General features: G+C 52.6%; 1 protein-coding gene and 1 long non-coding RNA gene across 3 annotated transcripts in view; one reads left to right on the top strand and one right to left on the bottom strand.

Annotated features, from left to right (window-relative positions):
- Alpl (alkaline phosphatase, biomineralization associated) overlaps positions 1 to 19,991 on the top strand; it is a 55,278-nt gene extending 35,287 nt beyond the window's left edge. For both annotated transcript variants that reach the window (XM_036178363.1, XM_036178362.1), the window contains exons 2-12: positions 661 to 814; positions 5,731 to 5,850; positions 6,372 to 6,487; positions 7,392 to 7,566; positions 8,132 to 8,307; positions 11,287 to 11,430; positions 13,358 to 13,427; positions 14,615 to 14,749; positions 17,901 to 18,092; positions 18,452 to 18,571; positions 19,068 to 19,991. In XM_036178363.1, the coding sequence (XP_036034256.1) occupies positions 754 to 814; positions 5,731 to 5,850; positions 6,372 to 6,487; positions 7,392 to 7,566; positions 8,132 to 8,307; positions 11,287 to 11,430; positions 13,358 to 13,427; positions 14,615 to 14,749; positions 17,901 to 18,092; positions 18,452 to 18,571; positions 19,068 to 19,333 (1,575 nt within the window). In that variant the 5' untranslated portion in view covers positions 661 to 753 and the 3' untranslated portion in view covers positions 19,334 to 19,991. The remainder of the gene's footprint in view (positions 1 to 660; positions 815 to 5,730; positions 5,851 to 6,371; positions 6,488 to 7,391; positions 7,567 to 8,131; positions 8,308 to 11,286; positions 11,431 to 13,357; positions 13,428 to 14,614; positions 14,750 to 17,900; positions 18,093 to 18,451; positions 18,572 to 19,067) is intronic.
- On the bottom strand, positions 19,520 to 22,296 carry LOC118577736. The gene is made up of 3 exons (XR_004944222.1): positions 22,256 to 22,296; positions 20,130 to 20,206; positions 19,520 to 19,881 (listed from the first exon to the last, which is right to left on the bottom strand). It is a non-coding gene; the product is annotated as an uncharacterized LOC118577736 (long non-coding RNA).
- Between the last annotated feature and the right edge of the window lie 2,604 nt (positions 22,297 to 24,900).

Below are 24,900 nucleotides of genomic sequence, written 5' to 3'. Positions count from 1 at the left end.
ATGAGAAGGAAATAATTCCTAGTCTTGGCACCAGAGCAAACTACCAGTAATATTTGCTGTCTTTCTTCTGGTCCTTTAAAAAGTATTTTTAGCTGGTTTTGATAGCACCCACCTTTAATCCCAGGCAGAGGCAGGCTGATCTCTGTGAGTTCAAGGCCAGCCTAGACTACCAAGCAAGCAGGAAAGTAATGGTCTTTGAAGAGGGTAGGGCAAATCGTGGTGTCCTAGGGACAAATACCCTTGTGAGGAAACTGTTCTATCCTGCTGTGTGAGACACACAAAGGCCGTGGACTCAGGTGCAGGCTTTACTTCTTGAGGTGTGGTCCATGAGCCTGAGAGCTTCCAGAATAACAGACTCTGGGCTGGGCCTAAGGCTGCCTTGACTGGCAACCCCAACACTGGCCTCTATCAAAAGTATGGCATGAAAAGCCTGCCCTTGGGGCAGGCTAGCAGCCAGGAAGTGGGATGGTATTTATTTATGATACAGATGTATTCATGCTTACACAACTGTTCTTGTGATTCCGTTCCCAGAGTGGTAGCCCAATGCTTGGCTTTGGGTGTTCAACGAGTTCTTGCTGAATGAATCAAGGAACAAAGGCCAGAATGAAGAAACGGCTCCACGGTTGCACCCACTTACCTTTCTTCTTTTCTAACTTCTAGAATCGGAACATCAATTAACGGCTGACACCGCCAGGCCACCTCTTCCCACCTACCGGTCTGGGCTCCAGAGAGGAACAGGTCTCGGGGTACATCATGATCTCACCATTCTTAGTACTGGCCATCAGCACCTGCCTTACCAACTCTTTTGTGCCAGGTAGGACTGTGGGACTCAGGTGGAAGGAGCGGGTGGGCTGGGTTGGATGAGACTGTGGTCTATGTTCGAGGTCATAGACTCATCCAAAGTATTTAGGAGATGGGAGCCAGGCACTCAAAGCAAGACCCCTCAGCTTGCTTTTGAACTCACCTTCAGTGGGAAAGAGTGTGTGTGTGTGTGTGTGTGTGTGTGTGTGTGTGTGTGTGTGTGCATGCAGAGGCCAGAAAAGTGCACCAGATCCCCTGGAGCTGAAGTGAAAGGCAGTTGTAAACCACCCCACATGGATGCTGGGAACCAGCTCTGGTCCTCTGAACAAGTAGTGTACCTTCCTAACTGCTGGTCCATGTTTTTATGAGAATTTCTTTGTTTTACCCATGGAAGCATTTCCGTGATGTGGTATTGTGTTTAACCCTTTCCACGCCACAGGTGATCCACTGATTCCAGATGAGTTCTGTACCAATATTTTATGCTTTAAATTCAAATCTGGTCAGACACAGGCTGTCTCTCCTATTCCATCTCTTGATCCACCAGTGTCACATCAGCTTCAGCTGACCCTGTGTCTGCCCTGGCATCCCTAGAGTTCTACCGTTAACCCCTGTTTACTCCTCTGATCTTTGATCTTCCTTTGAAGTCCTTCTGGGGATTTCCACCACACTCCTTTCCGTTCTTGAGCTTAGGGACTGGTTCGGTTGCTTCTCTTTCTCAGAATTTCTTTTTTCCTTCACCATGTGTATCTGTGCTCCGTGAACATGCAGTGACCATGGAGGCCAGGAGAGGGCCTTGGATCCCCTGGGACTGGAGTTACAATTGTGAGGCACCATGTGGGTGCTGGAAATCAAACTGAGGCCCTCTGGAAGAACAGCCAGTGGCTGCTAACCACTGAGCCACCTCGCCAGCTCTTCACCTTATTTCTGAGATGAGGTCTCCGACTGAACTTGGAGTTCACTTTTTTTTTTTTTTTTTTTTTTTTTTTTTTTTTAAAGCTGAGGATCGAACTCAGGGCCCTGGCTTGCTAGGCAAGCGCTCTACTACTGAGCTAAATCCCCAACCCAAGTTCACCTTTTTAACTAAACTGGCTGGCCAGCAAGCCCTGGAATCTCCACCTGCCTTGGTTCCCCAACACTGGGATTACAGATGCGTGTTGGGGATTTGAACTCAGGTCCTCCTGCTTGCAGAGCAAGAATTTTAGCCCTGAGTTCATCTTTTCTGGCATTTCTGAAGCTAGAGTCAGCAAGGAGAAGGCCTCATTGGCTCCATCCATCTTGTGGCTCAAAGTCCTGCCTTGCTCTCTGTGAGCCTCAGTTTCTCTATCTGTTGGGTGGAGATAATGCCGCTCCTCTTCGGAGCCATCAAGGGGTGCAGGGACTGACTTGGTAGCCGATGAGAAGTGAGTTCACAGAGAATGCTGGCTTCTTCTCTTAGGAAGTCCCTTATTTTGGCAGAGGAGATGGGGCTCATGGTGTTTGCTCCAACGGTGCTGGGGCTCCAGACCAGCATGTTCTCTTGAGGCCAGCCCATCCATGAGCACCTTTGGGAATCCAGTCTCAGGTCAGGGTCCCTGCTTCTTAGCTCTTACAAGCCACATGGATGTGAGAGATGAGCCAGAGATAGAAAAGGGAGAGATAAACAAAACCAATCAACCAACCAACCAACCAAACAAACAAACAAACAAACCCAAATGGGTCTGGGGAGATGGCTCAGTGGTTAAGAGCACCAGCTGCTCTTCCAGAGGATCCATCTATAAATCCAGTCCCAGGGTACCCAATAACCCCTTCTGGACTCTGTGGACACCAGGCACATATGTGGTACCCAGACATGCAGAAAAAGTACCCATATACATTTTTAAAAGCAACAGATGGAAAAGATCTGCTAATATTCAACAATTTCATTTTCATTTCTCTTTCTAGCCATTTAAAATAAATTTTAATTACAATTTATTTATTTATTTATTTATTTGTGTGTGTGTGTGTGTGTGTGTGTGTGTGTGTGTATGTACGCGCACACACATTCATACTGGAAGATCAGAGAGCAACCTGTATGAGTCAATTCTCTGCTTCTACTTTATGGGTCCCAGACATAAAACTCAGATCAGTGGCCTGGCAGCAAGTGTCTTTGCCCACTGAGCCACCTCACCAGCCCTGTTACAGCCATCTCTAAGGAGAATGTCATGTTGATACACTGTTTGCTTTTTATAATTCATTATAACTAACAGTAAAGAGCCTAAATCTTAGCTGTCCAGAATGATGGGTTTTCGTGTGTGTGTGTGTGTGTGTGTGTGTGTGTGTGTGTGTGTGTGTGTGTGTGTGTAGGCACTGTCCAAATTAGGGGGACATTCCCAGGCATAGGACAGTGCCCCTCCCAACAACTCCTTCCTGGTGCCAAACATCAATCTGTATGTTCTGGACCCCATGTAAGTGGATTCATGCAGTGGGTACTAATTAGTACCTTAGGACATAATGTCACATCCTGGACATCGGTCCTTGCTGTTTGTCCCCTGAAACAAAGGTCTCCTGGTATTCAGTCATCCAAACTGTTATTGCTTAATACTGCCAGATCTTTGGCAAGGAGATTGGTCTGATATTGACTCAGCCCTTCCTAGAAACAGGCTCTGGAGTCTTCTTTGGATTCCCAATCTAGCAGAGACCAGTTAGAATGGTGGCAGGGCCAGTATTGAGAAAGATCATGGACTTGGGGCAGACTGGCGTCAGTCAGGCCCAGTGTCTGCCTGACTGATGGGGGTAATGGGCATGTGGTCAAAATGGGCTGAAGTTCTTCAACCCTAAGTGATGCTCTGTGACCAAGGACATTCTGGTGTGTGTGAGGAAGTGTGAAATCATCCAGGTTTGCAGAACTAGGGATCTAAACCATTGACCTAGGGGCTGGGGAGATGAGGGCTCAGTTGATAAGGATCTAAGTTTGGTCCCAGCTGATATAGGGGCTAGATGTAGGGCCATATGCTTGTAATCCAGGACTGAGGGAGTGGGGACTGGAGGGTTTCTGGGGCTTGCTGTCCAGCACAGCCAAATCAGCTCCAGGGCCCAGTGAGAGACCTTGTCTCAAAAAAAAAACTTGGGGGAGGGCTATCTGTTATATAATCTTATGACCTCCATCACTAGCTCCCCATTCCATTCACCCTGGTCAAAAACTAGAGCAAAGAACTTACCCAATGGCCACAGCTGGACAGCAAGGCCCAGGCCTCCAGGTTCCTCTGGGGGTCTCCACTGTGAGGTGTAAACTGGGGATCCCAGCAGACACTTCTAAAACAGAAGGGCTTAGGGATGAAGACAACAGGCAGTGTGTTTGGGGTGCAGGACACATGAGAGGAGATCATGGAGGAGGGCTGGAGGCTGGGGGGCCCAAGGCTTGGGCTAGAGTGTAGTGCCCCCCATGCCTGGGTTGTCCGTAGTGGCCATTGCTTGGTGACTTGAATGTCCTCAGATCTCTTCCAGCAGCTCATTTTTTGCTCTCTTCCCTTCCTGCTGGGAGGAAGCGATGCCCCTCCTATGAGGTTGCTGAGAAGGGACAGAAGATGTGTGTGTTCCAAGCTCTTGGCACACAGGCTGGGATCCACATAGGTGCCAGGACAGAGTAGCTTCACATTGTCCTGAGAGGCAAGTGTGGGCCTGATCAGGCTGGAACATGTGACCATAGCTCCAGCCCACAGACATACACTGTGACCCTGGACTGGACCCTTCAGCTCTCCTGGCCTCTGTCTCACCCTGGCCAAACTGGGAGGTCTCTGGAGGAGGCATCCATACAGGGCCTTAAACCTTGGACTTCTAGTTCTGTGGCTGGGTCCAGTGGGGCCAGGGAAACCCAGAAAAGAAGCCTTGTAAACAGTGGAGACCCTTCGCCACTTCCAGAGATGGGACCCCAGGAATACAGGGCTGGAAAAAGGTGAAAGGGCATCTTCAGACCCTCTGTGGAGCAGGTATGTCACTTTCACATTTAGTACAATCCTCAAAAAGGCCCTGAGTTAGCCAGGCGATGGTGGCACACACCTTTAATCTGAGCATGAGGGAGGCAGAGGCAGGTGGATCTCTGTGAGTTAGGGGACAGCCTGGTCTACACAGAGAACCCCTGTTTCAACAACAACAACAAAACAAACAAACAAACAAAAGGCCTGGGTCAAAGGTACAAATAACCCATTTGACAGGTGAAGAAACTGAGGCTCGGCTCAGGGAAGTGATTTGCCCAGACTGCCACAGCTATGGGTTGGTTATTACAGGAGATAGAAGTAGACAGGGAGGAGGAAGAGGAGAGACTCTAACCCTTATTAACTCTAACTAAGGTGCTGGCCCAGGGAGGTAGTGAGAACTGGGGAGGAGGCGTGGGGGTGAAGCCTCAGCCAGTCCCTCTCCAGCTACCCCAACAGGAGTGCCTTGTCTGTACATGTGACGCATTCTACCTGGGGCAAGGCTTGCTTTCCAGCTTCGCTCTCAGGGTTCTCATCAAGATGCCCCAGTCCTGCTGAACCCGCTGTAATGAACAAGCCAGGTAGAGTTTATCATTGATGGCTGATTACCTCTAGGGACTTGGGCAGCGGTTTGTTCCTGTAAAAAGGTTAAAGATTACCCTCCTGGCTGCTGGCTGTGGCTGCACCTGCTCCCTGCTGGGTGAAGGGCAAGTGTGGATTGCACAGGGAAATCTAACTTTGCCAAATTTGTTCATGCTTTTTGTCTTTGGGAGAGTCACTTGGTGTCTCTGATCTTCGGTTTCTTCATTTTGAGATGTGTGAAGATGCAGGTGTCCCCAGGCTTCTTTACAGGGTTTGCCTGGAACCTGTTCACAAACCTTCAATTCCTCCTCCATGCTTAGATCATCTCATCCCCTAGCAATGAGCTACTGGGGTGTCTGTAAAATTGGAAAGGGATAGCCAATTCCCCACCAAACCAAATAACATCCTCTCTCTGCAGAGAAAGAGAAAGATCCCAATTACTGGCGACAGCAAGCTCAGGAGACCTTGAAAAATGCCCTGAAACTTCAGAAGCTCAATACCAATGTGGCCAAGAATGTCATCATGTTCCTTGGAGATGGTGAGGCTGGGGACACTGAGGCTGGGATTGCTGGGGGTGGGGACACTGAGGCTGGGGATGGTTGGGGGTGGGGACACTGAGGCTGGGGATGGTGGGGCTGGGGACACTGAGGCTGGGAATTGGGGGGCTGGAAATGGTAAGGCTGGGGATGGTGGGGCTGGGGACAGTGAGGCTGGGAATTGTGCGGCTGGGGACAGTTATCCTGGGTATGTTGCGGCTGGAGATATTGTGGCTGGGAGTGTTGAGGCTGGGGCATTGGAGCCTAAGACAATGGGTAGCTAGAAAGGATGATTCCCAATGGCAAGTGAAAGGGCTGTGTGGAGGAGGGCTCTGAAAGATAGATTTAGGAGAAAAGACCAAGCTGTGGTCCCTGAGAGTATTGTATGAAAGGACAGAGAAACCATCCCATGACATTTACAGAGCCATGCCCTTCTGTCAGCTGCCCCCTGCCCTGACTGTCTTGGCACTAAACTAGAGAGCTCTGGATGGCTGGGAAAATTGAGCCGTCTGTCTCCACACAGGGATGGGCGTCTCCACAGTGACGGCCGCCCGCATCCTTAAGGGCCAGCTTCACCACAACACGGGAGAGGAAACACGGCTGGAGATGGACAAGTTCCCCTTTGTGGCCCTCTCCAAGGTGAGCCCTGGCCCAGGTCCACTCTCCACCCAGTGGACTGGGAAGCCATTAGACCTCCTGGGTCGAGTGGTCCCACTGTGGAACCAGGACAGGAACAGCCATTCCCAAGGTTTTGAGGCTTTTAGTGCATTGATCTAGACCCTGTGAGTATGTAACATGCCCAGGAAACAATACGTGCAGTCTAGCTTGATCTTTCCCAAGCTGCTGGTGTCCGTGTAACCAACACCTGGCTAGACCTGCTATTGTCTTGTCCTTGTCTCTTCCTCCACTGACAGTAGCCACTGTCCTGACTCCTCCACCTTTGGCTGTACCTGCTCTTGTTTTTGTAAACAGAGTCAGCCTGGCTCACACCTCCCAGGTTAGATGACCAGTGTGAGTCATTCAGTACCCTGCATGCCGGGGGGCAGCTGTGGTGATTGAGGGAAGGTATATAATATAGCAGGCACCTCCTAGCCAGGCTTCTTCTAGGGGAAGAGCGGGGGGGGGGGGGCTGTAGCTTCTGGACCTCTGGGGAGCTCTCAGGCTCATGAAGGGGGGCAAGGAGGTAGGCCTATAGGATCTCCCTGGGAAGTCTGGACATAGTGGTGACCATTTGCAGGGGCAGCAGAGAAGCCAAGTTGGTCTCTCAGACCCCTCCCGGCATCCCCTCCCAGTATCCCCTCCCCTCAGAGACATTTTTCCTCCCCCTCTGCCCACCCCACCAGCTCCCCGCCCTTTGCTGGTTCCATAGACCCTGACTCAGAGGGAAACCCAAGACATGGGAAGCAGGCAGCTCAGTCAGGTGACCTTCTGCTTCCGGGGGACCTCAATGAGCAGCAGCGTCCCTCACATGTTCCCTTGATGGAATTGGAGGTGGGGCGTCCACAGTGGGTGCCCATCCCCTGACTCTCTCTCCCACCTGCAGACATACAACACCAACGCTCAGGTCCCCGACAGCGCGGGCACTGCCACTGCCTACTTGTGTGGTGTGAAGGCCAATGAGGGCACCGTGGGAGTGAGCGCAGCCACTGAGCGCACAAGGTGCAACACCACTCAGGGGAATGAGGTCACCTCCATCCTGCGCTGGGCCAAGGATGCTGGTGAGCCATCACGGGCAGAGGTTCTGTGACTGTCTGGGTCTTAGCCTCCCTGTCCGTGCATGGGAGGGTAGCAGCAGGCTCTCCAGAGCCTCTTGCTCCCCTATGCAAAGGAGCCAGGGGAGCCCCTCCTGAGCTGAGGGGTCTGTGCACTTCACTACAGAGTGGGCATGACAGTGAAGCCCCCCAGTTCTGAGTGGCAGTCAAAGCACCAAGTCAGGGCCAGCCTGCAGCAGTTCAGAGTGACTGCTCCTTCCTTCTGCCCCAGGGACTTTGAAGGCAGGGTGACAGAGCCCTTCTCTCCCCATCTGAGGCCCCTTTGGGGCTGCCTAGGGCTTCCTTTAGTCATGGGCTTCACAAGTCACGGGAGCAGGAGAGGATCTCAGCCCACCTCAGGTACAGGGAAGGGTGTTCAGCTGCATCTGCCTTCATGCAAACTAGGGAAACTGAGGCCCAGGCGACCAGAGGAACTGATGGGAGGCAGTCTGTGGCAGGGAGGGGGAGGTAGAAGTCCCAAGGGACTTCCTTATCTACAAGGTGTGCTAACCTCTCCTGTCCCACACCTCAGGGAAGTCTGTGGGCATCGTGACCACCACACGGGTAAATCATGCCACCCCCAGTGCAGCCTACGCACACTCGGCTGATCGGGACTGGTACTCAGATAATGAGATGCCGCCAGAGGCTCTGAGCCAGGGCTGCAAGGACATCGCGTATCAGCTAATGCACAACATCAGGGACATTGATGTAAGTGGGAGTACCAGGCATGGATGGGGTGACAGGGTGGGGGACAGTGAGGTGCTAGGAGCAGGGGATGGGGCTTAGTCCCAGGATGGCCTGGGAAAGGCCTGGGTTCTCCATACACCTGGGAGAGCTCCCAAACCATTAGGGGATTTGTGGTTGAGTCAGGCACCCACTGTAAGGTTTCTCTGCGGTGGAGCAGTGAGACAAACCACCATGTGACTGCCACACCCTGAGAACTGAGTGCCCAGGGATTATTCTGTGAGTTAGGGCCTGATGCTACACCCCATCCCCAGTACACACTGCCACCTCCCTGGTATCCACTGACACTCAATATACATACACATACACTCCCACATACACTCAATATACACTGATACACACACACACACACACACACACACACACACACGGAGTATATGCACAGACATGAGCCCCCCATACACACAGTAAGCCATGACACTCCCCACAGTATGCACTGACACACAGTGTGGTCTTAGGGGATGGCCTACCCTCCATATTCACACTTGCACAGAGCGGCACATGCCTGCACACAGAGCTGACATACCAGAAACGTCCAATGCATGCCATGCCTTTCCCACCCTTGCCCCGCTTTTCGCTAGCTTATGTGACCTTGTGCCATTACTTAACCTCTCTGAGCTTCCCCTTGTACAAACCTTCTGCCAACTGGACCTGCTCCAGCAGCTCACTGCAAGAACTAAGTTAGTAAATCCCAGCTGAGTTTGGTGCAGAGCCTGCCCTGTGAGTGCTCAAGAGGCAGCCCTTACTTGTAAGCCACCTGTCCTTGACGCACACACCTCAACACCCGAACACGTTCTTACATGCAGGCCTCAGCTCTTGGGGAGAACTTCTGAATTGTTCTTTTTCTACTATAAGAGTTGAACATGACTTAGGCCCGTTGAACCTGAAATATGGATCTAGTGAGGCTCAGAAAAAGCCCTAAGATCCAGGTGCCATCTCTCCCTGCCCTCCTCAGTCTCTCTCTCTCTCTCTCTTACACACACACACACACACACACACACACCCACACACACACACACACCCCACTCTCTTTTCCAAGTAGCAGGTGAAGTGCTGCCTTCAGGACCAGTGGTCCTGTTGACTCCTAGGAAAGAGCCACCTGGGACATAGCCATCCATCTGGCTTTATCTCCATATCTCCACCTTCCAGGCAGCCCTTCCCCTCCCTTGTCCTCCCATTTTCCACCTGCCGGCTCCCAGGGCTCCCGGGCTGTGCTGCAGGAGGCCAGGATGAGGTCATGTGTGAGCCACCTTGGGCAGGGAGAGGCATTTGGGACAAGATGCTTTGGAGGCAGTGAAGGAGCTGGGGTCTCCTAGAGCCGTGAGGGCATGAGCCAAGGAGTGAGAAGGAAACCCTGAAAGCCCCTCTGTCCCATTTGCCCTTCCATTACTACTCCAAAAGCCCCCCAGACCGTTCATGAAACGAAAATCGTGGTGTCCACTCTGAAAACAAGTATCTTGAGCTTTAAAGAGAGAGGGAAAGACACAAACCTAAACCCAGAAGGCAAACAGTGAGCCTGTTATTTGGGAGTTTAATGAGCCCGTGTGAAGTCTCCATCGGGCTGGGAACCAAGTACTCCCAGCAGGAAGATTGGGGGCTTCAGTTCCACTCTGAGAATGTCAAGGGGTCAGGTTCTGTGGGAACAGAAGGCGCCAGTGACCTGGAGTCCTTTTCCCCCATCCCAGTGTGCACTATCCAAGCTCCTTGCCGAATGGTGAGGACAAGACCTGGCCTCCCTAGGAATGAATCTGCATCTTCATAGTCCTCTTCTGTAAGGACGTCTTCCATTGTGGGTTTCCCCAGTGACACTGGATGACTGCCTTTCTTCTCTGGACAGCCATTCCCATTTTATAGACTAGGAAACTGAGGCCCTGCAAAGTAAAACAAAACAAACAAACAAACAAAATAGGCCTTTGGTTAACAAGCAGTAGAGTCAGCTCTTTACTTCAATGTCTTTGGCTTTCCTGGGTCCCCATGGCTGTCCCGGGGTACTTTCCCCACACCCACTGCAGTTCAGACACCCATCTCTCTCCTTACCCCGTAGAACCCTGGAAATAGAGTCAAAGGTAGAGAGAGAACTTTGCCCCATCTGGGGACAGTGGATCTCAGGTGGCAGCCAGGGGCAGCAACTTGGGCTGTTGCCCACGGTGACAGGAGGACACGGTATGGCGGTCACCATGGGCTGTGGCTGTTAAGTTCTTGGCCGCTGCTTTAAAAATAGTTAGGACTTCAAACATGGATTCCCTAGGCAAACAAACAACCCCGCGTCCGTCTGCCCGCTCATGCCAGCCACAGTGGATAAAATTAGCCAGGCGGTGATTACACAGACGTGAGGCCGGCCCGTGTTTGCCCAGGCAGTGGGCTGGTTCCCAGCTGGGCTGCCCCAAGACCTCCCTGGCCGAAGCTACTAACTGTGGGAGAAGAGACTCCTGAGGGCCCCTTCCTTGATTCATGCATACAGCAGAGCCATCAGGGGCTTCTGGGAGAGAAACACTGGGTTCTGGGTTTGAATCTTACCTGTGTTGTGCACCACTGTATGGCTGAAGAGCAAGAAATCTCATCTCTGTGCTCATGTCTAATCGAGAACATGCTGGCCGCTTCCCTTACAGCTTGGGTAGGAGGTTGGGTGAGTTACTCTGTCTTAGCGTCTCAGGATCTGGCACACGGTAAATGGTCTTTCCTCCACAGTGGGTGTTAGTTAGGTGGGGTAAGCATTCAGGAACACTAATATTCTACCTAGAAGCCCCAAACCACACTTCTGCTAGATCAGTAATTTCATCTCTCCAATCTGAACAAGCAGAGGCTGAGAACACTGGCCCAGGACCTACCTACTGGGCAAGCATCCACACCTCCACCCACTCTGGTAGTCGCTTTCCTGGTTGGGACCCCTGGGGCTTCTGGGCAGTTTAGAACCCTGGGTGTGATGGCTCATGTGTCCCTCAGGTGATCATGGGGGGCGGCCGGAAGTACATGTACCCGAAGAACAAAACTGATGTGGAATATGAACTGGATGAGAAGGCCAGAGGCACAAGGCTGGACGGCCTGGACCTCATCAGCATTTGGAAGAGCTTCAAACCCAGACACAAGGTAGCCAATGGCTGCAGATGGGGGCAGCTGTGGGACCTTGGGCCACGGGACCCCCACCCATGTCTCAAATGTCCTCTTCCAGTGAGGGTCCTGTTCATTCTATCTATTACAGACCCGTGACTGACACCCCTGTTCCCTGCAGGGAGGGCACCAAGGGGGATGGTGACAGGGTCAGGGAGTCACCTGGCTGGACCCCAGGCAGGCTGGGCACCTACAGGGGCACACAAACACAGGGAGTGCTGTGTGCCTGCATGGCAGGAAGTTGGGGTCTACAGGCACGCAGAGAGGATACCACAGAAACCTTGAGCAAGTGAGAGTTGTAGGGGAGGCAGGGCAGGGCAGGGCAGGCAGATCACAGGGGAACACAGCTGAACAGAAGCTGCTGGCTGAAGAGGGAGGTGTAAAGTCCTCAGAGCACATCCCCTGGGCCATGGCATGGGTGGGCTGGGAGGCTGGAGCAAGATCAGGCCAGGCCCTAGTTCCTCCCAGAGGCCTCTGGCCCTTTAAATCTGCAACTGTGGGCCAGCCGGGCAGCTGGATCTGGAAATGACTGTGGTCAGGGCTGAAGACAGTGGGGAGCAGCCTGGCAGCCACTTTGATGTCACTTTGGGGTTGGGTTTCTCAGGGTTCCAGGGCGGTCCCTGGGGAGGCTTGATGGCATGAGGCTAAGCTAAGAGTGGTTGAGGCTGGGGACAGCCCCATGCATGGGGACAGGGTGTGGGAGTGAGCGACTTGGTCCTCTTTCCCCTCTTGGGCCGGCTTGGGCAGGCAAACCAAAGAAACACCCTCTTCTTCTTCTTCTTTTTTTTTTTTTTTTTAAATTTTATTTATTTACTATGTACACAGAAGAGGGCGCCAGATCTCATTACAGATGGTTGTGAGCCACCATGTGGGTGCTGGGAATTGAACTCAGTACCTCTGGAAGAGCAGTCAGTGCTCTTAACCTCTGAGCCATCTCTCCAACCCAGAAACACCCTCTTCTTGCCTCAGTTTCCATGATCAGGGCCAGCAAGCCATCCTTCTTGCCCCAGGACTCTATAGACTCCTGGCATGGGAAGGGACCCATACTATGGCTCTGAGCACTGCCCGATGGGGTCCCTGATGGATCCCAGATTCTAGGCCTCAATAGTATGGCCTAGAAGTGGTCCTCAATACCCTGATATATGTGTGCCTCAGCATCCTTATCTGTAAAATGGGGACAGCTTGAGAGACTCCTGTAGGGAATGCCTGACACAGCAGGGCACCGGGGACTGAGCCTGATTCTGGTGTCCCTTCTCCCCGCTCTCAGAGAGCAACCTGGAGTATTGGAAAAACAAAACAGAAAAAAAAAACAAAAAAACAAAAACAACCCTGCTCCTAAGGCCACTGGCCAAAGAAGGCAAGGGGCTCTCTTGAGGACATAGCAAATTCTTCACAGTGCTGGTACCACACACCTGGGCCCTGGATAATCCAGGCAGAGTCTCACCCTGTGTTTCTGTGCTCTGGGGGAGGGTGGGACTCCCAAGGCACAGCAGGTGGACTTCACGCCTGCCTGCCTCTCCAGGGACCCCCAAACATCACTCATTCCTTTCTGTGGGCATTCAAGGTCTCTGTGGCCCACACATCTCATTTTTACCCTGTGACACCCTTGCGGAAAAAGCAGTTCCCTGATCTTAGGTGGATCAGTTTCTACTCTGCCTTCAGGACCCCCCAAAAGGTGTCACCTCCACCAGGAAGCCCTCTTTGATCCAACCCCCAGGATCCTCATCTCCCTGGGTTGTACATGATAATCCCTCTATATCTGTCATTTCTTGAGTACAGAGAAGTTAGGTGCTCAGGGCAGGATGTTAAATGATGCAGGGAAACTGAACCACCCTGACTTTGAGGCCTGCCGGGCTTGTCCCCGGATTTCCCAACCTGCACTGACACAGCCCTTCCCACCCCACAGCACTCCCACTATGTCTGGAACCGCACTGAGCTGCTGGCCCTCGACCCCTCCATGGTGGACTACCTCTTAGGTAAGTGGAGAAGGTGGGGATCCCATGGCTGGGGCTGTAAGAGGCAGCGCCCTGCCCCCACTGCGGGGCCTTTCCAGAGGGAGGAAAAGAGGTGTTAAGCTATTCGGGGAGATGAACCCCAGCTGGCATAAAAACCAAGATCAGAGAGGAGGCGCTACATTGCACAGTCAGGGCAGAACCAGCCAGGCAGCCTCTGCCAGTTGTCAGGGTGACCCCTGGTCCCCAGAGAGTGGGACCAGCAAGGACAGTAGGCACTCCAGAGGCCTACTGCACAGAGGCCATCTTGCCAGCAGGAGGGCCACAGGGCCTGAGCTGCAGGAGGCTAGTGGCTCACACCATCCTGGAGCTTCTGCTTCCAAGATACTCGGGAGGCATAGAGGGTACACTGGGCTCCCCACAGCTGTTGTTCAGCTGTCGCCGCATGGTGACGGGGTCAGAGATGGCTCTCATATGGGAGTAAACCAGGGCCAGCGAGCAGAACAGACAATGACCCCTAAGTTTCTGCCGCTTCACCGCACAGGCCGCTGTGCCCTCAGACCTCACCTATAAATGTGCTTATGTTGCCCCCTCTGAGCCCGGTCCAGAGTCCACTGCCTCAGAGATATGGTGCTGTGTGCTCTTGGGTTTGAGTCTCAGATCTGCCCTTTCACCTGCTGAAAACAGCAAGTTGTTGGGCCACTCAGAGCCTCTGAGAGGTGGGCCATGGACAACTCCCCCACCCCCCCCCCAGCCCCGCACGTGCGCACCGCCCCCACCTCCCCCCCACCCCCACCCCCACCCCCGTGCCCCTGGTCAGGTGAGCTGTAGACCCCGTGGCCCTGATGAGGCGGCCTGAGAGGATAATGAAAACTTTAATTTGGTCTGGATCCAGAGTCTCTCAGGTAAGATCCCGCCTCCTACATTTGCCCCAAGTTGAGCATAGAGATTTTGTATCACTTTGTATCCTCTGTGACATTGTATCACTTTGTATCCTCTGTGACATTGTATCACTTTGTATCCTCTGTGACATTGTATCACTTTGTATCCTCTGTGACATTGTATCACTTTGTATCCTCTGTGACATTGTATCACTTTGTATCCTCTGTGATATTGTATCACTTTGTATCCTCTATGACGCCCCAGGTTCCTTGGGGTCCTCCCTGCAGGCTCAGGACTCTTGGCGCCCACATTCTTACCTATGCCCACAGGTCTCTTTGAACCCGGGGACATGCAGTATGAGTTGAATAGAAACAACCTGACTGACCCTTCGCTCTCTGAGATGGTGGAGGTGGCCCTCAGGATCCTGACAAAGAATCCGAAAGGCTTCTTCCTGCTGGTGGAAGGTAGGGCCGATGAAGACTAACCGTTCAGAAACATGACTTGGGTTAGGCGGTGAAGTGGTACAGCTTTCAAGGAGAGCTGCCAGTTTAGGGGTGAAGAGAGAACTCCCTCCTAGGGAAGGATGTGGTGGAAGCTCCCAGCAAAGACAGGGAGTTCAGAGGATGGAGAAACTGCCTTTCCACCAACCCAATCTGAGAGGGCTTCCTGGCAGAGGAGCCGTCTTCCTCTGGACCTGGCTGTGGAGGGCCATCCAGCCTCTAAGCATCACCCATGCAAAAACAGTTCCACCTGCGCTGTGGCTGTCAGAGGCCGGGGAGGTAGATGGTGGTGGGGTTCTTGTCCTTCTGTCACCACAGCCATGGGACCTTCGCTAAGCATGTGTGTAAAATAAGGCCAAAAATTGTCCCGTCCTAGAGCGGTGACTCGGCTCCGTTGCGCTCAGAAGTATAAAGCAAGGACTAAGTGTTGGGGCAGACGATTCAGTCAGTGAAGTGCTCGCCACCTAAGCATGAGGACATGATCACAAAACATCGGAAGAAGTCAGGCATGGTGATGAGCATCTGTGAGGCACTGGACAGGTGGAGATGGGTGGGTCCCTAAGGCTCAATGGCCAGCCAGCCTAGCTGAATTTGTAACCTTCGGGTTCACTGAGAGACCTTGTCTCAAAAAAATGGAGGTGGAGGGGCTGGAGAGGTGGCTCAGCAGTTAGGAGCAAGTACTGCTCTTGCAGAAGACCCAAGTTCAGTTCCCAGCACCCACATCAGGTAGCTCACAACCACTTGTATCTCCAGCTTTATGGGATCCGACACCCTCTTCTGGCCTTCGTAGTTAACCCCTATACACACACACACACACACACACAGAGAGAGAGAGAGAGAGAGAGAGAGAGAGAGAGAGAGAGAGACAGAAGAGAGAGAGAGACAGAGACAGAGAGAGAGAGAGGAGAGAGGTGGAGAGTTGGGGGGAAAATCTTGAGGCTGGAGAGATGGTTAAGCAGTGAAGAGTACTTGCTACTCTCCCATCAACTTTGGTTCCCACCACCCACATCAGGCAGCTCACAGCTAACTGCCTCTAACTCCAGTTCTTGAGGACCTGATGCCATCTTCTGGTCTCCATGGACACTGCATACATGTGCATAACCGTGTGTGTGTGTGTGTGTGTGTGTGTGTGTGTGTGTGTGTATGATTAAAGTTAAAAATAAAAGCTGGGTGTGGTGGCACACACCTTTAATTCCAGCACTCAGAAGGCAGAGGCAGGCGGATCCCTGAGTTTCAGGCCAGCCTGGTCTACATAGTAAGTTCAAGGCCAGCCTGGTTTATATAATAAGTTCCAGGACAACCAGGGCTACACAGTGAGACCCTGTAGCTGGAGAGTTTCTCTCCAGCTCCCGCCAAGCCCAGGCAGTCCCACAGCCCACTTATAAAATAAACACACAGATTCTTATATTATTTAAACTGTTTGGCCTAATGGCTAAGGCTTCTAGCTAGTTGTTCTTATATCTTAAACTAACCCATTTCTATAAATCTATACCTTGCCACATGGCTCTTGGCTTACTGGCACCTTACATCTCGCTTGTCATGGCAGCGTCTCCCTGACTCAGCCTTCCTCTTCCCAGAATTCTCTTCTCTGCTTGTCCCACCTATACTTCCTGCCTGGCTACTGGCCAATCAGTATTTTATTTATAGAGCAATATCCACAGCAAGACCCTGTCTCAAAAAACCAGTAAATAAATAAAGTACTTTAAAAATAAATAAGGAGAAAGTAATTGAGAAAAGACACGTAGCATCAATCTCCAGTGTCTACACACACACCCATAACTAACAAGCACATAAGCCCTGGGGGGTAGACAATGAGAGTTAGGCTTCAGTGTTTCCATTGCTATCATTGTAATTACATAGGAGCCAAAGCAACAATGAGAAGTAACAAAGTTTCCAGAATCTTCCAGAATTTCAACAGCCCTTGCCCTCTGTGGTCCCTTGCATGGCCCTGCTGAGATATTCATGTACTCAGCCCACGCAGACATGTGGGTATGTCTGGGCGCACGGACACACACACACACACACACATACACACACACACACACACACACACACACACACACACACACATTCCCAATATACACATGCTTACTCGGGCCCTCCACCTTCCAGAGACCAGTGGCCACCAGCTCAGCTAGGCTACCTTCTTGCCAAGCCCTGGGGTTCCCACCAGTGCAGTGGTCTGGCCCCTAAGCAGGCCTCAGATCTGAGGAAGTGCCAGGAACCAGTGGTGGTGAACACGGGTCCCCCGGGAGTGGTCCTCTTTGTGAGCAAGGCCAGGCCAGCCTGCCAGGCCAGCTGCTCCCAGAACCACAACAAAGAGAAGGCCAGCCTGCCTGCCCTGCCAACCAGCCAGGCCAGCAGTGAGGGCGAAGTTAGTGGGGGAGGGAGCTCCGCCTGGAGCCCCAGCTCAGGACCCTCTGAACTGGAAGTGACCACCAGGTGGCGTCCCACAGGCAGATAAAGAAAAGCAGTTGCTAAGGGCCTGCATATAATACTCCCTGGGATTCAACCTTCCATTGGCCTTTCTGGAAGGCCACCATGACACTTCCCAGACACTTGGGGGCTTGTGCCACCGTGAAGATCCAGAAGTCCCCATGCTTTCTGCTTATGTGTTCATGAAGGAAACGTAACTACAGGCTTTGGAATGAGTCAGACCTGAGCCAATACCCCTATGGGAATGCTACTCCCCAGGATTCCTCAGTTGCTCTATCTACACACAGGGCTGAATTACCATGCCCAGGGTTGCTGTGAAATCTTTGTCATGCCCAGCACACAGTAGGGACTTGCACATGCTCCCCTTCCCTTGCCTTGCCTTTGCTGAGCTGGGAGCCGAGGGATGGGGGAAAGATCCAAGCTCTGACCCTGTAGTTCTCCCTTGACTCAGTGACTCTGCCTTCTCCACGTGGGCCTGTGCGCCACATTCTCCTTGCCTGCCCTCTGAAAGTCACTTGACTATGTGTGATGCCTGAGGTGGACCTGGGGAGTCCCTGATGAAGGTCATTGTCATCCCCTATCACAGAGATGTTAATCTGATGACAGTGTCCTGGGGCCTGTGGAGGCATGGCTCCCTCCCCTGTCACCTCATGGGAGTCCTTTGTCGTGATGTCCCTAGGAGGCAGGATTGACCATGGACACCACGAGGGCAAGGCCAAGCAGGCGTTGCATGAGGCAGTGGAGATGGACCAGGCCATTGGAAGGGCGGGTGCTATGACTTCCCAGAAAGACACCTTGACCGTGGTTACTGCAGATCATTCCCATGTTTTCACTTTCGGTGGATACACCCCCCGGGGCAACTCTATCTTTGGTGAGTGGGCCACTACCTGGGGGTGGGAGAGCCAGCAAGGTGGCTGGGATCCCATGCGGACTGAGGAAGAAAAATGAGATACTGGTGACAGGTGGGAGAATACAAGCAAGCTGAGCATCTGGGTGAGCAAGTGGACTGTGGCAGCCCAGAGGACGGGAGAGAGAAAGGGTAGAAGGATGGGGAGAGGAGAAAAGATTTGGGGGGGCGAAAGCCATTGGCATTTGGAAGGCGGCTTCATGGAGGTAGTTTGGGGTCCTGAAGGATCATGAGGAATACCAAGCCACAGACCCCGAGAAGCTTGGTCAAGGAGCTTCTAAGCAGACTTCCAGGTGTGACCTTGGGACCCCTTCCCTGCGCAGGTCTGGCTCCCATGTTGAGTGACACAGACAAGAAGCCCTTCACAGCCATCCTCTATGGCAATGGGCCTGGCTACAAGGTAGTGGATGGTGAACGAGAGAACGTCTCCATGGTGGATTATGGTGAGACCACCAAGGCCAGGGCTGGGAGGGGAAAGGGTATCCCTCCAACATGGGCTGATGTGGTCCTGGAGAAGCCCAAATTTGGGTCAGAGCCTCAGTTTGGGTTCTCTCCAGTACTTTAGCAACTTGGACACATGATTTCACCTTTCTCGGCTTTAATTTCTCCTTTTGCCTTCCGGGACTTTACCCTGGAAGATGAAATGGGTCTGATGAGCCTGGTGCCGGGGCTGTGTAGGTACCATATGTGTTTTCCTGGACGGATACTCTGTAGGGGCCAGAGAGTGTGGACTTCTGGGTCAGGCAGGCTTGAGTTTGAACCTACTTGCCTCTGATGAATTACTCACCCCCACCCTCTCCCGCTACCACCACCCTGGGCCCTGGCTTCCTCTTCTGTGAAAAGGTCCTTCAAGCTAGTCTGGAGGTGAAGGAAAAGGGGGTGCTTCTCTCACAGCATTGAGGCCCAGGCAGGCACTCAAAAGATATTTCTGGCCTACAGCTCACAACAACTACCAGGCCCAGTCTGCTGTCCCCCTGCGCCATGAGACCCACGGCGGGGAAGACGTGGCAGTCTTTGCCAAGGGCCCCATGGCGCACCTGCTTCACGGCGTCCATGAGCAGAACTACATCCCCCACGTGATGGCATATGCTTCCTGCATTGGGGCCAACGTCGACCACTGTGCCTCGGCCAGCTCCACCAGCAGCCCCGCCCTAGGGCCCCTACTGCTTCCGCTGGCACTGCTCCCACTAAGCACTCTGTTCTGAGTGAGGGCCCAGGTCCCACAAGCCCACAATGGATAGCCAGCCCCCTCCCTATGTGGCCCACCACCTGGCAGCCCACACTCAAGGGAGAGGCCCAGGCAGCCTCCAGAAGGAACAGAAGTTTGCTGCCTGTCTTCCGTCCGGAATCCTTCATGGGCTGGAAGATTCCAGGCTCTACCTGTACTCCCTCCTCACTACCCTTTGGCCAGCAGGGCAGGTCTCTCTTGGGCAGGCAGGGCACAGACTGCACAAATTCCCAAAGCACCTTATTTTTCTATCAAATATATTCTCCAGACCCTGCAACCTCCATGGAACATTCCAGATCTGACCTTCCCTCCCCTCATCCCTTCCTTCTGGAACACTGGGCCCCATAGTCACAGCCAGTCCCCAAGCCCAGCCCTTCCTGGAGGGGAGACCAGGTCTGCTCAGGTTGTGACTCCCAGGAAGCCACCTCCGGGGTTGGCTGTCTCCCCAGGGTGGCCGCCGGACAGGATGCACACTCCCCACCCAGCTCCAGAGACACACGCCAGCCCTTCACTGAAGCGGTTCTCCTGTTTGGAACAGCAAAAAAAGAAAAAAAAATTAATTTCTCTTTTTGGTGTTGGTTTAAAGGGAACACAAGACATTTAAATAAAAACGACCCAAATATTTCTGAGGCCAGCATTGAGTCTTTGTGGTCAGTGGGAAAGAGACCAAAATAGGCCCATCACTCAGGAAAGAACTGGACTTGGGTCCCAGGGTAAGGCACGGGGAGCAGGGATGTCAGGGCTCCTGCCAGTCAAGGGGCTTCACCACTCACCAGCTGCAACGGCGTGAATCTGACTTTGTCTCAGGGCCCCGGAGTATGACCATGGGAGACAACCCCCTTGTGGGTCACTGTGAGTTGAAAAAGAAGAGAGTCTTTTGTCTCTAAACCCACAGCAGGGAAGGCTTCAGTGACCTGGGGCACCTTCACAGCATGACACTCACAAAATACATTGCATAAGCCTGGTGCGCGCATAGCTCACTGCCTTCAGCAAATCCTGAGCGCGTGCCAGGCACGGTACAGACTCAATAATTTCATGGCGGTGGCCAGTGAGAAGGCTTAGTCCATTAAGCCACTTGCCGCACAAGCATAACAACTCAAGTGCGATCCCTAGAACCCATGGAAAGTAGGAGGAGAAATCTGGCTCCGCAAAGTTGTCCTCCGACTTCCCACACATGTGCTGTGCAGCACACGCTCATTCACGCAGTCCTAGAGGATCATGGTGAATGGGGTGGACATGTGTTTTCTCTTGCATAGCTTCTAGCACCCTAGCAACTGATCTTCGCATGCCCACTTCTCATGGGAATGTTCCAGACATTGGGGTACACAGAGTCCCCCAAGTTTGCTTCTCTTGCCTCAAGTCACTTGGCTCATGAGAGTGAACACTGGTGGCCCCTGCCTGTAGTCAGTAACTCTGGCCTGGTGTTGTGTATAGTCATTCAACTTCCTCTTTGAGGAAACTCTTCCCATCACCCACGTTTATGAATGAGAACACCCACAGAGCAGGAGGCCATATGATTGTCAAGGTCCCCCACGTTGTGGACAGGGATTTGAATCCAGATTTGCTCGATGCCAACGTTCCTGCAGTTAATGACATCTTTTATTTGTTTATAATACATTTCCAAATTCCTGCCCACCCAGTACCAGCCAATGCCAATGACTCACAATCCACACCAGTTAAACAGGAACCAAGACTGAATATCTTGAGTGGACATCCTTCAGGTCTGAAAGGACACTGAGCAAATTTTTCTCCGAGCTCCCTGGCAGTCAAAGCCAAAAGGGAAAAAAAGCACAGCCAAGCTGATGCTGGGATGAGAGATTAAATTTTATGCAGTCTCTCCAGGACAGAGACCCCCCTGCCTCACCTTGAACTGTGTATCACAGCGAATTGAGGCGTTAGCCCAATACCTTCGAAGTCTTTGCTGAGTCCCTGGACTATCATTTAAGCGGTTCCTTCTATTTGCATGGAAGCGGTCCGTTTTTAAACCTTTCCCAGCACTACCTGCAGCCCATCAATGTTAACAGCTAAGAAAGTCATCTCCACAGGGACTAGAGACAAGGGCGTGCGAACTGTGGCTTCGTGTCTCGGGGTGAATTGGGCATGAGTTATTAAACTGAAGAAGTGGAGACAGAAGGAGAACAAGGGTTGTGTGCCTTGGCAGCAAGGTACAAGAGGCTCACTTCGGAGTCGCGCCCAGGGTGTGGAGGAGATGGATGGGATGTTTATTCTCTAGCTCCCCTCACTGGCTAAGGGCTGGACCAGAGAAAGATCACATTGAGTTTCCAGCTTGCTTCTTGAAGGGCTGAAACCCCAGACCAGCTACAGGAGTCAGGATCTTGGAGGGCATAGATGCATGCGCTGAGCCTTGGGATGTGTGAAAGGGGGTAAGCATGGCTGAATCAGAACCACAGGGGCTGTGGACTGGGGCAAGGCCTTGCAGCCCCCAACACCCCTGCCTAGCATGCTGTGGGCACCAAAGACCCCACTGGGAACATGCAGTTCTTCCTCTGTGAGGTGTTGTCAAAGCTGTCCGGGTGCTCATGCCCCAGAGGGCTGGGTCCTGCTTCCCACACATCATAGGACAGCTGTCACCCTGGCTGTTGATCATGTGGCCTATGCTTCCCAATCTGAGCCAGGGGTCTAGGCATGGGCCCAGCTCTGTCCCCAGCAACCACAGCCATCACAATTGGCATCCAGTGGCTCACAAGTCCCTTTGTCCTCAGGTTTCTCAGGCAAGAAGGACAAAGATGGGCAGGCAGGTTCTCTTCATAACACAGTGTGAGTCTATTTCCATATCAACGGATGAGTACCCTGGCTAAGAGGTATAGACCCAGGCCCTTCCCACCTGAAGCCACTATCTCTACCTGCAGCACCAGTGTCCTTTCTATCTGGCCAGTACCTCGGTAGAAGAGCCAGCACTCTGCTTTGGGTCCTGAGCAGTCTTAGCTTCCACTTGGAGTTCATTGGTAGGAACTGGTCACGTGTCCACCCAAGTGCAAAGGATGCTGGGAAATGTAGTTTGAGTTGGGCAGCTGCCCTTTACCTTCGCAGAAGAGGCGTCATGGGCAGCAGGGCTTCAGGTGCCGGTCTGAAAAGCCTGCAGGTTGCCGATAAAGACCCTGAGGAGACGCAGAAGGTCTAGGACCTGGAAAATGAGCACCATTGGTGTAGCATCCTCTCAGCAGCCAGTTTTGAGGAAATTTCTATGATGCTGGAGGCTGGGCAGCCACACTAAGACCACTACACCAGATCAGGCAGGGAAGTCTGGGGCTGTGGGAAAAGGCCCAGACATTGCCCTCAGCAATCTGGCTCCTGGTTATTGAGGAGGAGTTTAGGCCTGTCCCTGAGTGGTGTCATCCCTACAAATGCCCTGAGATCAAGAGCTGGAGGCAGCAAGAGACCTACTGTGAGACACACACCATACTTAGTGCCCCAGACATGGAAGTGAGCTGCCACCTAGGGGAAAGACAAGCTTTGCACATCTGTCCCACCATCATCCTGTCTGGTTGGCAGTATCACCCTCACTTACAGATGGGAAAGCTGAGGTCCAAAGGGCATGATAGCCTGCTCCAGGCCCAATCACTGGCAGATGGAAGGTTCCACCCCCTCCTGTACTTCTAAGGTGTTAATCTACCCCAGGACAAGTGCTCCAGCCCCACAAGCCACAGGACTGTGGGTTCCCTGGGGAGAACTGGAGGAGAGGCCCAGACAGCTAAGTTTGTAATTACCCCCTGGGCTGAACTAAAGACCTCCCACTGGGGTGTTCCCCAGGATGCAGGGGGCAATGATTAAACACTTAGGGAAGGATTCGGGTTCCCAGTCCCTACGTGGCTTCCTCTGCCTCCTTCATGGCACTAGTGACCCCCAGGTGGAGTAGCCATGAAAGCAGATAGCAAAGAAAGGACAGAACAGACTAGGGATGGGGCTGGACCACCTACATTCTGCCTGTGGGAACACAGACACAGGCTCCTCACACAGTAGGCTATCCGCACAGTAGGCACAGAAATGCTCTCACAAGCGGTCCGACTCCAGCAATTTCCATGATGTTCCCTGGGTCCGTCCCTAAGTGCTCCTTGACATGCATGGGCTCATTTATTTTTTTACTACCCACTCTTGGAGGGCTAGGGCTATTATCCCATTTTACAGATGAATCAACAGCTTCAGCAAGAAAGGTGGTAAGTTTCAGGAAAGCTTGGCATCAGTGAGGCGTGGAGTCAGGGATCCAAACCTACCAGCTCAGAGCACAGGCTTCTTAAAATTTTTTAATCTAATTTATTATTATTGCACATGTTCATGATACATGTCTGTGAACATAGATATAGGAGTATGTCACAGCGCATGCATGGAGGTCAAAAGACTTTCAGGAGTTGTATCTCTTCCTCCAATAGTTCCAGGTAGTGGTCTCAGGTCAGAGGGCAGGTGGTACTCCATGGCTGGGGCCACTTTGCAGATAAGAAACAAATTCTGAGCACTGCCATGTAGCTGGTAATCAGGGAAGACCTGACTGAGAAAGTGACATGAACAGGGACCCAGTTTGGAAGATGGTGGCCCTGTAGACAGCTGAAGGACAGGTCACTGGAAACAGGGACAAAGCCAGGCAAGTAGGAACTGATGTGTCCCAGGGGTAAAGAGAGGACGCCAGACGGAGGGCAGTGGGGGTAGGTGGGTGAGAGCAAGCCCGAGACTATGGTTATGTGACAGCCTGTGTGTTCTGGTAGCAGAGGGGAAGCCACTGTGAGGCCCAAAGAGTGGAGGGCTGTGACCTGCACCTTAGCTTTGTAAAAATAGCCTTAGCCGCTGTCAGAGGAACCTGGACGGCAGTGGAGGCTGCTATGTAGCCTGTGAGCCTTTATGTCCTCAGGGCTGCAGGTGGTGATGGCTGGTGGCTGGATCACAGACATGTTAGGGAGCTGAAGCCAGCAGCACTGTCTGGCAGATGGCATGTGGAGATGAGAGGAAACAGCAGAATCAGGGGCTCTCCCTTCTAAGTTTTTGGCCCAGGGCCTGAGTGGATGAAGGTGTCATTTACAGAGGACTGGATTCGGGGAGAATAAGTAGAGTTGGGTTTGGATCACAGTGAGATGGTAGCACACACTGGACCTTGGGGTGGAGAGGTGGAGTGAGCAGTCAGGGGAGCCTGAGGCACAGGGAGAGCCCCAGTTGCCCACAGACAGGATCACGGGGATACGCAGAATTCTAGGCACACAGAGGAAGTGATTTGCCCAAGGTTACAGAGAGCCAATGGCCAGGGTGTTCCTTCTACTCCAGAGCCATCCATCTCTGGGAGGGTGAGGAGAGATGTAGATGAAGAAATGGGGTGCACTTGTTACCAGACTCAAGGAGGGCAAAGAGAAGCTCCTGAGAATGAACTTAGACAGATCCCTCCAGCCTGGGCCACTGCCCAATTGGAGGAGCCTTTTCTGAGCTGTCCCCTAACTATGGTACGGATGGAAAAGCCCAGGTCTTGAGGAGGTGGGATTGGAGTCAGGTTGCCACAGGCTGTCAGTTCTATGGTGGGCTTCTGCCTGGGCCAACTCAGGAGCT

Source organism: Onychomys torridus, chromosome 2 (assembly GCF_903995425.1).
Source record: "Onychomys torridus chromosome 2, mOncTor1.1, whole genome shotgun sequence".
Classification (NCBI taxonomy): Eukaryota; Metazoa; Chordata; class Mammalia; order Rodentia; family Cricetidae; genus Onychomys; species Onychomys torridus.
The sequence above is the reverse complement of the archived record's forward strand: the minus strand, read 5'-3'. Positions and strand labels throughout refer to the sequence as shown.